Source organism: Psammomys obesus, unplaced genomic scaffold (assembly GCF_907164565.1).
Source record: "Psammomys obesus unplaced genomic scaffold, mPsaObe1.curated_primary_1811, whole genome shotgun sequence".
NCBI lineage: Eukaryota > Metazoa > Chordata > Mammalia > Rodentia > Muridae > Psammomys > Psammomys obesus.
In genome coordinates, this window is record NW_026596051.1 from 46,413,413 (window position 1) to 46,425,400 (window position 11,988).

General features: G+C 46.0%; 1 protein-coding gene across 3 annotated transcripts; it reads right to left on the bottom strand.

Annotated features, from left to right (window-relative positions):
- Positions 1 to 387: 387 nt before the first annotated feature.
- Tlr1 (toll like receptor 1) lies at positions 388 to 6,851 on the bottom strand. Of its 3 annotated transcripts, XM_055623780.1 has the most exons (5): positions 6,533 to 6,851; positions 5,776 to 6,121; positions 5,437 to 5,503; positions 4,111 to 4,231; positions 388 to 2,980 (listed from the first exon to the last, which is right to left on the bottom strand). In XM_055623780.1, exon 5 carries the CDS (start codon positions 2,921 to 2,923, stop codon positions 539 to 541), a length of 2,385 nt encoding a protein of 794 aa, XP_055479755.1. In that variant the 5' UTR covers positions 2,924 to 2,980; positions 4,111 to 4,231; positions 5,437 to 5,503; positions 5,776 to 6,121; positions 6,533 to 6,851; the 3' UTR covers positions 388 to 538. The 3 variants fall into 3 exon arrangements, with proteins under 3 accessions (XP_055479755.1, XP_055479754.1, XP_055479753.1); XM_055623779.1 differs by lacking the exon at positions 5,437 to 5,503 and having other exon boundaries at positions 4,111 to 4,206; positions 5,776 to 5,850; XM_055623778.1 differs by lacking the exon at positions 5,437 to 5,503 and having other exon boundaries at positions 4,111 to 4,206.
- Positions 6,852 to 11,988: the final 5,137 nt, after the last annotated feature.

Below are 11,988 nucleotides of genomic sequence, written 5' to 3' on the forward strand. Positions count from 1 at the left end.
TGAAATTAATGGTTTGTGGGCTGGAGAAATGGCTCAGCAACTAAGAGCAGAGGGGCCAGGTTCGATTTCCGGCACCACACGGCAGCGCACAACTGTCTGTAACCCTAGTCCAAGTGACTCTAACAACCTCTGTTGGCCCCTGAGGGCACCAGGCAGGCATGTGGCGCACAGACACACATGCAGGCAAGACATGTGGACACACAAAACAAAAGTTGACAGCACTCAGGAGGCAGAGGCAGGTGGATAGCTGTGAGTTTAAGACCAGCCTGCTCTACAGAACTAGTTCCAGGACAGCCAAGAGTACAGGGAAAAAAACCTGTCTTCAAAAAGAGAGAGAGAGAGAGAAACAAACAAAGGAATGATTTCAACCCAAATTACAGCATTCCACTCATTTTTATTACCACATGCTAGTGGTAATCTAGGGCTTAAAAGCATACATTCTGCATCACAAAGTCAAAATCGTCTCTAGGTCATGCTGATGTCAACGGCACTGTTAGTAAAACTCCCCCAAGCAGCAACCCTGAAAAGGTGAGCATTGTTACCACTGTGTGTGACATGCCGCTTCTGCTGGGCTAACCAGCTTGACATTAATGGCTGCTCTTAGGTTGGCCCAAAACAGTCCACGTTTGCTCTTCTCCATGGGCCATTCCAAGTAAGTCCTCCGCGCCATGAGAGTCTTGAGCTTGTGGTAGTTGGTAGGAATGGAGTACTGTGGAATGGGTTCCAGCAAGATCAGGATTAAGTTATCAGACCCTTTGTGGAAGAGACTGTGATGGGCAAAGTAGAGCTCATAGTGGCACCACTCGCTCTGGATGAAGTGCGGAGACAACACAAAAACAGACTTGTAGCTCTTCTCGATGGAATGGATGATATTCTCCACAATGCTCTTGCCAGGGACAAAGTTTCTCTCATGGAGGCAAACCCGTATGTCATCTTTCTCTAGGTTTGGTAGCAATTCATCCTTCACCCAGGCAGAATCATGCTCACTGTATGAGACAAAAGCGTGGAACCGGAGATTCCTCTGGAGTTCCTCTAAGGGAGTGTTCCTGGCCCTGTGCCGGGTCTGTGTCCACTGACACAGCATCCTGAGGTACCAGGGCAGATCAAAGTAGAGGCAGAGGAAGGCCACGGTGGCGGCCAACACCAGCACGCTGGCCCCGATGGTGACGGTCAGCAGAACGGTATCACAGGACAGTGGAGACATGCGGAAGTCCTGCAGTGGGGTTCCCTTAGTGCTTTCTGGGTAGTCACAGGTGTAAGAGCCAGGCCAACCCTCCACCACTTCGCTTGGTATTTGGCCTAGGTTTTTGACAAAGTCTCTCAGCTCACATGTACACTGGAATGGGTTGTTCCCTGCTCTTATGGACCGAATGTTCTGACAGCTCTGGAAGAACTCTGCTGAGGGATGGGACACTGAGTTATGGTCAATGGCCAGCACAGAAAGGCTGCTGAAGGCCTCGCATCCAGGAAGGTCAGTTAAAGAATTGGCTGCTACATTCAGTTCCTGCAAAGCTTCCAGTTTAGTGATTTTGTGAGGAATGCTTGTAATTCTGTTATTGTGAAGGTCAAGGACCTCGACCTTGGGAGGTAAGCATCTGAAAACAGAGTCAGTAAGCATATTTGAAGACAAATTTAAAGCTAACAAACTCTTAGTCCAGGAGCATTGGCTACTATCACTGTACCTTAGAGAGTTTTGGCTAATGTCTAGTTTTTGTAGCGATATCATCTTCTGAGACATGAGAATTATATTATCAAGGTTTTTTAACTGATTCCTTTGCAAACTAAGTGTTTTCAATTCAGTTAAGTTTCCACAATCTTTAAAAACTATGTCTGTTAAAAGGTTATCTGTAAAGTCCAAATGCAGGAATGGGCTAACCTGGGCTGGGCAAAGCATGTGGACCATGCGTGTCCCAGATATTGTGAGGTTTTGGATGTTCATATTGGAAAAGATACTGTATATGTAATTCTGTGGGAAGTTGAACACATCGCTGACAACATGACGTATTGACAAAGCCTTCAGAGAAGTGTCCAAATAACTGAAGTTCCTGAAATTGAGTTGACCTTGTAGCTTCAGGTGTGAAACTGAGAGACGCTCAATGGGGAGCTGCCAGGCCAGCTGCAGGATGTTAATGAAGGAACCCCACGTTGTTTCAACGCTGCTGAGGGCAAGGTCTGATAGCTTCAGATTCCGTCGAAGCTTCGACAAAGCAGCCAAGAGGTAATAGCAGTCCCTGTCCTCGTCCACACACCTGATGTTAGACAGCTCCAAACTCACCGTCGTGCTGACCGGCACATCCAAAACAAAGCGGAATTCTCTTTTCTCAGGGAAAACAATATGCAGAGTCTCCGCACTAATGTGCTGGAGACACGCAAGGTCTTCCGTTTCCCTGTAAGTGTCTCCTATAACCAGCAAAACCTTACTGATGTTCAGATGAGCAATCAGCTGCACGCTTGAATTTTGTATCTTGGAACTACTCAGTCCCAGAAATTCTAGCTGGGACATGTTGCCAAACTCTTTGCATATGGGCAGGGTGTCAAATGCATTGAAGGAGAGGTCTAAGTGCTTGAGGTTGACTGTTGGTTGGCAAGAGATCACCCTTAACTCATTGTGGGACAAATCCAGATATTCCAGGTCTGTGTTGAATTTGAAAACACTGATGTCAAGAGACTGGAGTTTGTTGTAGGAAATTATCAAGACCCTCAGTTTGGACAACGAGAAGATGTCAGAAGTCTGGAGCTCAGTTATGTTGTTTTGTGACAGATCTAAAATGGCTGTTTTTAAGGGTAGGTCCTTGGGCACACTGGTGAGGTTTGCTTTTGGCCTCCTCATGATAAGCTCACTCTCATCAGACAACTGCATTTCGGTAAGTATCAGTCCTAAGACAGTGAAACAATAGAAAATGATAGCATTTGCTTTAGTCATTGTACAGATATTCCTGAGGCTGCTGTTCTTCAGAGTATCTCCACATGGGTACAGGTCCTAGAAAAAAAAATCACATTAAATGATTATATTAAGTCAGGCATTAAACATTTTTGTTATTAGAGAGTCATGAATTGAAGGCTACATTCTTTAGACTTAAACAACCCCAAACCAGAAAGATTGATAAATTAGATAGCTGGTGAAGAGGTGAACGATAGTATAAACTCTAATCAAACAAATATATAAATGTGATATACAGATATGGCTATATGTAAAGAAGTAGATGGAGATACGTGTGTGTGTGTGTGTGTGTGTGTGTGTGTGTGTGTGTGTGTGCCACAATGCATGTGTGCAAGGCAGTTGTTTGTGGGAGTCACTTCTCTCCTTCCACTGCGTGAGGTTTCGCAGCACCTGCCTTTGCCTCCTCAGCCATCTTGCTAGTCCCAAACAACTTTTTATACAGCAGGAGCTAGAGAAGGCTCTGGAGAAACCACAGTCCTGCTGCCTGACTTTGTACTTTCAGCCTCCAGAATAAGTTTCCTTTGCCTTAAGCCATTAAATTTATGATGATTTAGTGCAAGAGCTGTAGGGTTAGAACACAGGTGATCTGTGCAAACTCCTTATCCTGGATAATTTAATGTTAACTTGATACAAGCTAGAGTTATCTGAAAGGAGGAAACCTTGATTGAGAAAATTCAGAAGATTCAGCAGTAGGCATTTTAAAATGAGTGATTGACGGGAGAGGGCCCAGTCCATTGTAGGCTGTGCCATCCCTGGGCTGGTGGGCCTGGGCTCTGTAGGAAAGCAGGCTGAGCAAGCCAAGGGGAAGCAAAAAGTAAGCAGCACCCTCCATGGCATCGGCTCCTGCCTCCAGGGTCCTGCCCTGCTTGAGTTCCTATCCTGGCTTCTTTCAATGATAGACTATAGTATGGAATTGTACACCAAATACATTCTTTCCTCCCTCAGTTTCATTGGTCATGGCAGCAGCAACCCTGAGACACTCCCCTCGCTCTGACCCTCCAACACTCATCTAGAACCCAGGCTGAGACTCATTTCATGTCCTTTCATGCTTTAATATGAAAAGCTCAGGCATCCCACAACTTTCTTAAGAGCCTCCCTGGTGGCTGAGTCAGAACCACCTTGGCATCATCGTTACCCACCCAGATACCTCCATCTAACTTTGGTCTTACTCAAAAGCTGTTGAAGATCACAGTAAAAGGTCATTCATGCATCCATTATTTGTCCAGCCAAGGTGACTCGGTTGTCCACTAGCCATGTTTTAGGGCCTAGACCAGTGAAGAAGACAAAGACCTGTTAATAAACAGCTAACTTTAATTTCATGGAGTGGTTCAGTGTAATAAAAACAGGAAGCAGGGTCACAATGATCACAGAGACAATGCTGAGTAATTATTTTTGATTGATTCACTGGAGAAATCCTTTTTGAGATGTCCTGGGGCAGAAACTAAGAAGAGCCAAAGAGCCGAAAGAAGAGCCCTTCTAGCAAATAAAATACAAATAAAAGGCAAATGCAAAGTCCTGGGACGGACTTGAGGTGAGCTGGTCTGAGGAACAGAGAAGTCATTGTTAGTCTGGGATGAAGCAAACACAAGAGGCTTAGGGCCAAGATCACTCATGGCCTTGTAGGTCACAGCAAGGAATTAGGGCTAAAGCCCATATTAGTTACTTTTCTCTGCTGTGATAAAATATTCTGTCCAAAGCAACTTGAGGAAGAATGGGCTTGTTTTAGTTTATGGTTCCAGGTGGACAGAGCCCGTCATGAAGGAGAAGGCATGGCTGCGCCAGCAGAAAGCCAGATGATCACATCTTCACCCACATACAGAGGCAGAGAGAGAAAGGAACTGAGGCTTGGCTATCAATCCTCAAAACCCACCCCAGTGACACACAGACACAAGGCTCCAAAGTCCTAAAGACTCCATAACCTCCCCAAACAGCGCCACCAAATGTTCAACTACATGAGCCAATGGGGGATCCTAAGAGCCATGAGGATATTGAGTCAGAAGAATCATTCATTCATTCATTCATTTACCCAGTCAATATTGGAGGGATCTGAGGATAGAAAAGCTTCAGGAAAATTTTTTTATTCATTCATCAAATGAATATTTTTTCCTCTGGAGTGCTAGACATTGTTTCGGGTCGTGCCATTGCTTTAGTTATTAACCCATACTATCTCGATACTGGCCCGTTGTCACCTGTCCAGTGGCAGATGAAAACAGAGGGAGCTGTGTTGAGATGAACCTTACAGGCCTTTTGAATAAAGGCTGCACAGCTATGCAGTTGTCTCAGCAATCGTAAAGCTCCCTAGAACGGCATCAGGAAAACAAGCCGTCAGTGCCAACAAAGAGCCAGATTCCTGCCCACGTGTCCCTCGCCATATAGATGGCATAAATAGATCTGAAGACTTCAGTCTTCAGAAATAAGCCTGTGCTACAACAGTCCCCAGGCTGCAGGCGTAGACCTCGCCGGGCTCCAGAGCGCTCTCACAGAAAGGGACTCACCTTTCTGCGGGGGTGTCCACGGGGCCCTGCTATCCCGACTTCTTCACCAGCTGCATTCATACATATCCTGAGCAAGAAAGATGACAGCGCATCTGCGTTCGCATGAAGCATGAGGCCAGCCCTTTCCTGGCGTGGATTGCCCTTAGGAAGCCCTAGAACTGTTCTGGTCATCCTGCTCCAGCATCCCAAAGAGCCACTCACACAAGGAGCCATGTGCAAATGGGCGTGATGGGGCTGAATGGGAGAAACTGAATTACACTGCAGTCTTTCTTCCTAATTAGTGTAGTGAAATGCCTGAGACAGACTGCTTGATAAAGAAGAGAAGTTAATCTTACTTACAGTTCTGCTCCTCAGCCAAGGGGCCACATCTGGTGCTGACGTGATGGCAGACTCCCAGCTCAGCACAGGGCATCTCTGGGCAAGAGATGAAGACACACGCATGTATTCTGGTCACTCTTTTATTAAGCCATCAGCACTTAATCATGGGCTTCTACTCTGCGGATCTGACAGACTCCAATCCCAGCTTCCTCGCAAAGGACCACCTCCGAGTGTCGTAGTTAGACTGAGCTCCCTCTCTCTTCAGGCCTTGAAGAGGGTATTACATCCCAACATGTGGACGGACGCTTGGTTGGCACACTCAGCTGTACGTGGGCCACAGCACTGTCCCGCTTTCCTGAACCCTTCGCTGAGAGGAATATGAATAAGGATGCAAGAGAGGAGAAGGGAGGGGAGGAGAGGGGAGAGGGGGAAGCAGAGAAAGGTCATCAAGGTCATCTAAGTGAAAAACGGCTGTGTCTAAAAACCAAAAACATCTGTGACCAAGCACTCATCACCACACACACACACACACACACACACACACACACACACACACACACACACACAAGCTCCTGAAAACAAACCACATGGGGGAATCTTTCCACTGTTGGACAAATACTAGTTTGAAGCCACACAGTCACAGTAAGTAAACATCAGAAACAAGCCTACTTAAGAGAAACATCCATGACTTAATTACAGGATGTTTTCTATTTCCACATGGTAACGAGCACCGGGTCCTTATTTTAAAAAATAGAGTAAAGTAATTTGTTTTACTTACCAAGACAACCTGCCTGTCCCGCAGTGAGAAATTCAAGCACTTCCTAGAACATTTAACTGGTAACTGCTTTCGGCATTGAAAGAGAGGGCTCTTTACTGCCACCTATTGTTAATTACTGAAATTACATCACATAGAAAGCTAAAAGCCCATTTTTTCCCTTTTTCTTTCTTTTCTTGTCTTTCTTTCTCTCTCTCTCTCTTTCCTTTTTTCATTCTTTTTTTCTTTCTTGTAGAATGGCCTAAGAAACTAATTCTCAGAGTTATACTCAAATAGAGTCATATATTTCTGGTCCCGTATTTTATGACAGTAGTCTGTCTCACTGCTGTCCCCCCTAATGGTTTTTCTAGTTTGTAGGTCAGTATTGCCTGAATCCAACCTGCTACCACAGTGGCTGTGAGACGCTGGCTATGCAGTTCCTGTGTGTCCAGCCAGCTTTGCTTTTCCTCTGGTCTTTTGATCAGCTCACTGTCTAGTGAGAAGTGGAAGTCTGCAGGGGGAGGGGAGACAAGAGCAGAGTTTTGCAGAGTTTTCTCTTTAAGAGAAAAGATAATTCATGAGAACTGTAGAAGAAACAGTACAAGCTTTGGGTCACTAATTTTCAGATGCGATTTGGCACAAACCTTTCCCATCGATATTAATTAACTTTCTTCAAAATATCAAATCACAAAGCTCTGAGTAAAGAGACAATGCCACCAAAGCTCTGTTTTCTCAGAAAAGAGCCAAGACACTTCCTCTGGCTTGGTTTTTGGGCAGTAAACTCAGGGAATCTATTCTGACGGTCACAGTCTTAGAAAAGAACTACAGGTATGGACAGTGGACACTAAAGAATGACAGGTGCCTCTGTGCGTGTCCCCAGGCCAGGGTCCAGTCACAGTGTGAATGTGGAGACCACCAGACTCCGTTGTCCTCTCTCCACACACCTCTACTGTGATCAGCTTTTCTACTGCATGGAGAACGAGGTTCACTTCCCCTAAACTAAGAACTCTGGGGTTTCATTTTGACCTGTCTCTGTTCCCTAACTCATAGAATTTGATTAATGGAGAATATTTAATTCCAGGAGTCAAGCTGACAACCAAGAAGAGGCACCGCAGCTCCAGGGTAATCTGCCTACCTCTGTTCCCCAACTCAGAATTTGTTTATTTGGGAAAATGTGTGGTTAGAGAGATTTCTGAAACTGAAAGAAAAAAAAATGAAGTACTCACCCGCCCATCCCCACCACTTCTTCCTTTAAACTTATAAGTGGAGACAGGGGATGTCTTTGAGAATTCGGCCCCTGGCTCCTGTGTTAGTCAGGGGTCTCTGGAGGAGCAGAACTGACAGTGAACCTGTATTTACACAGGGGTGGGGCTTACATGCTGTGGTTCTGCTGGTTCGACAATGGCTGTCTACACTGGGAAGTCCAGGTCTCCACCAGCTGTTCAGTCCCGGAGGCTGGATGCCTCAGCTGGTCTTCAGTGTACGTCGGGATCTTGAAGAAGTGGGCTCCAGTAATCGTGAGAAATGGACAAACAGAGAAGGCAAACAGGCAGAAAGCAGAATCTTCGTCCTTGTTCCTAAGATAGGCTGCCACAAGGCGTGGCCCAGATTTAGGGGGGTCTTCTGATTTCAAATGATTGGATGTGTGTCTCCCTACCTCAAAAGATTCAATTAACTAAAAATATCCCACAGCAGCTTGGGTTTTAGTTAATTCCAGGTGTAGTCAGGCTAGCAAGCAAGAACACCTGTCACAGCTCTCAGAGGCACAGGCTTTGTGATCCCAGACATAAAGAAATGCCTAAGAATGTGCACACCACTGCAATAGTGGCACAGGGCTTAGGAGGTAACCGACCACCCTGAGCCAGGTCTGTCTTTGCCAGCACCTCGTAGGTCGACCTGGTCAGCGGTGGGGTGGCCTTGTGCACCGTGTGTCCAGATGCTGATCTCTGTGCACAGAGAGCTGGGTGGACATTGCCATTGCTATTGAAGATTCTCCTGTCTCAGTGTTGTGTAAAATTGTTCTGCATCATCTCTGGTTGGTTGGTGAAGAGCCGAATAGCCAATAGCTGGGCAGGAGAGTTAAGGCAGGACCTCTGAGTCCCAGGAGGAAGGTCACAGGTAGAGAAGAAGAAAAATGAGGAGGTCATCATGAGAAGGTCGCCATGAGGACACAGATGGAGCAGGAACAGCCAGGGTGAGACTTCATGACAGGTAACGGGGCCTGTGGCTGGGAATTAGTCCAGACCAGCATAGACGGGTTAGAATAGATGAGCATCTGCCCAGCTATAGTGCCTTAAGTTTTATTAATAAAGGAATAGGTCCCCATGTCATTATCTGGGAGCTAACGTGGACGACCATGAACAAGGAGCTTATAGGCCCTGGGGGGGAACTCACCACTGGTGTCGTGTTCAGTGGGCACACTGTCAAACTGCCTTCGACTGTTAGCGTTTATAAGCACAGATAGCAGAACCTCCAACCTTGGCCAGAGAAGCCTCTCTGCAGTGGTCATCACTTCGTGGAGAGACTCCTAATTTGTCGAAGTGCTGAGAAGAGGTGACTACTGGGTGTTCAGCCCTAAAAAGGACCCTAAAAGGGACATCTACAGCAACCCTCACCTGAGGCTCAGAGAACAGTGTGGATGGCGAAGCATGAAGCGCGTAAGAGCTGGAGGATGAGAAGATGATGTGGAATGCTGGCTTCGGGGAGTGGTGTGACCACGGCACTCACGAACTCACTGCAGCTATGTTTGCTTGCACAAAATCTGCACAAAGCCGAGCAACCACGTAACTCAGCATTCCTGCCGGCAGCACTGGGGGGGGGGGGGCGGTGCAGATTGGACATGAAGCCTGAAGAGATGTGTTGGGGTGCCTGGGAGAGTGATGGGGGGTTGGAGCAGACATGCTGAAATGTATGATCAACGCACATTGCACAATGCACAAAATTGCCAGAGGAGAGAAGGCATTGTGTTTCAAAAGAAAGCTGCTGAAGAAGGGGTTAAGTGGCGCACCAGGCACAGCGCAGCACCGTCTCAGCATCCCACGTCCCTCCGCCCTCTGCCCTAGTCTCTTCTCCCGTTATCCAATGGGTAACCCTTGACGAACATGAATTTGTAAGGAAGCATACCCATGTCTCAATACAGCAGCCCCTCCCGGGGAAACCTTGGCTCTCAGAGAATGTGGCTTTTTAAGTTTGTAAAAGTATTAAAACTATATTTTATAATATTAAAAAAGTATATCTAATACAAAACATTATCAATTAGGATGAGAGTGTTTTAATTAAGTCTTCAAAGTCTGGTGTGTGTTCTGTTCATCTCGGTTGGGCCACCCATATTTCAGTGGCTCAGTGATCCTGTGTGGCTACAGGCCACCATGCTGGCCAGCACCAGGCTAGCTGACACTGTCACAGCCATGGGAACACGCAAACATACATCCATTTCTGTACCTCAGGCATCCCCTGACATGCCTGTCCCCTATGTCCTATATACAGGCATGTCTGATGCAGGACAGTGTAGAGCAGCTGACAAGTACGTTTGATCTGTGATTAGTTTTTTTTTTTTAAGCTTTGTTGAATTATAAATACTCTAAAAATAAAAACATAAAAAGAAAGCAAAAAAAACCAAAAAACAAAAAACAATGATTCACACACCATAAAGCCTTTTCAACAACATAAGTACCTTTGATGACTTTAGAGTTGTGTAATGATCTCACAATCAATTTTCAAGATTTTGTCACCTTAAAATGGACCACTGCGTCTCTTGCCCATCACTCTGCAGCTGAACACACTCACCAATCTACGCTACAGAAGGCACTAATTTCTATGGATTTGTTTCTTCTAAATACTCACGATCTGGGGTCCTTCTTGACTGGCTTCCTTCCTAGTATCATGTTTCCATGGTTCACCCATGCTGTCTCACAAATCGACATTTTCTTTCTTTCTTTCTTTCTTTCTTTCTTTCTTTCTTTCTTTCTTTCTTTCTTTCTTTCTCTCTTCTTTCTTCCTTCCTTCTTTGCTTTTTGAGACAAGGATTCTCTGTGTAGCCCTGGCTGTCCTAGAACTCACTCTGTAGGCCTTGAACTCACAGAGATCCGCCTGCTTCCACCTCCTGAGTGCTGGGATCAAAGGCATGCGCCATCACCCTGCCAAAATCCCATTTTACTGCTGGACAATTTTCAGGTGTATGAATATACCACATCTGTCCTTTCATATCACCAGATGAACATCATGGCTCCTGTGAGCAACGTTGTTATGAGAAATGTGTTCACATCTTGGGGGACATATTTAGACATATTTTCTCTTGAGATGTGCCCAGGACTGGGGTTGCTGTTTGGTGTGGGGATTCCATTTAGCCTTAAACGGAACAGCCAGGCTGAGAGCACAGCCAGGCTGAGAGCACAGCCACTACAGCCTTACCCTGACTCAGCAGCACCCGACAAGAATTCTAGTGTCCCACATCTTTGCCAACACTCTCATTATCTGACCATTTTAAGCCACCCAACTGGACACAAACTGGTACCGCGCTATGGTTTTAATTTGTGCTTCTCTGGCTAATATTGGTGTCAAACATTTTTCCCATGTATGTTTTGACCATTTATATATATCTCCATTCAAATTATTTTCCCTTTTTGTAAAAAACAAAATTAAAAAGACAGGTAGGGCCCAGGATACAGCCTAACAGCAGAGCCCCTCTATTTTTTTTAATTTTATTCTTCTCTCATGTTACACCTTGACCACAATTTCCCTTTCCTTTTCTCCCCCTCAGCCTTCCACCTTCTCTCCCCTCTCCTCTAGATTCATACACCCTCTACCTCCCCTTAGAAAAAAGCAGGCCTCCCAGCACTCAGGAGGTGGAGGCAGACAGAGCTCTGAGTTCAAGGCCAGCCCGGTCTACAGAGTGGGTTCCAGGACAGCTAGGATTGTCTTTTTGTAGTAGTTTACTTTCCTGTTTCTACTTACATTTTTGTCTTGCAGTGCTGGGGTCCAAACCCAGGACCTCACATGCTCTTAGAGGTCAGGGAACCACGAGAACACAGACCCTCAGGATCAACTGACCAGGACCTGTGGGGACTCACTGCGATCAGGGAGCCCGTAGGGGCCTGAGCTAGGTCTTCTGCACATATGTTATGGCTGAGCAGCTCGGTGTTTGTATGGAAATCCTAACAGTGGGAATGAGGGCTGTCGCTCTTTTGCCTGCTTGTGGGACCCTCTTCCTCCTACTGATGTGATGGAAAGGAGGGGAAACTGGTCAGGACATAATATATGAAAGAAGAATAAAATTAAAAAAAAATAGAGGTGCTCTGCCATTAGGCTGTATCCTGGAACTTACCTGTCTTTTTAATTCTGTATTGTTATTGCTGCGCATTCATGTTTGTATGATGCATTGGGGGAGAAGGTGCATACGTGAAGATCACAGGACAGCTTTGAGGAGTCAGTTCTTTCCTTCTTGAACTCAGATTCCCAAGCTCAGGCAGCGCCTGCTTCCT

Coding starts and splice junctions, on each gene's coding strand:
- Tlr1 (XM_055623779.1), bottom strand. CDS start 2,923: ATGACTAAAGCAAATGCTATCATTTTCTATTGTTTCACTGTCTTAGGA.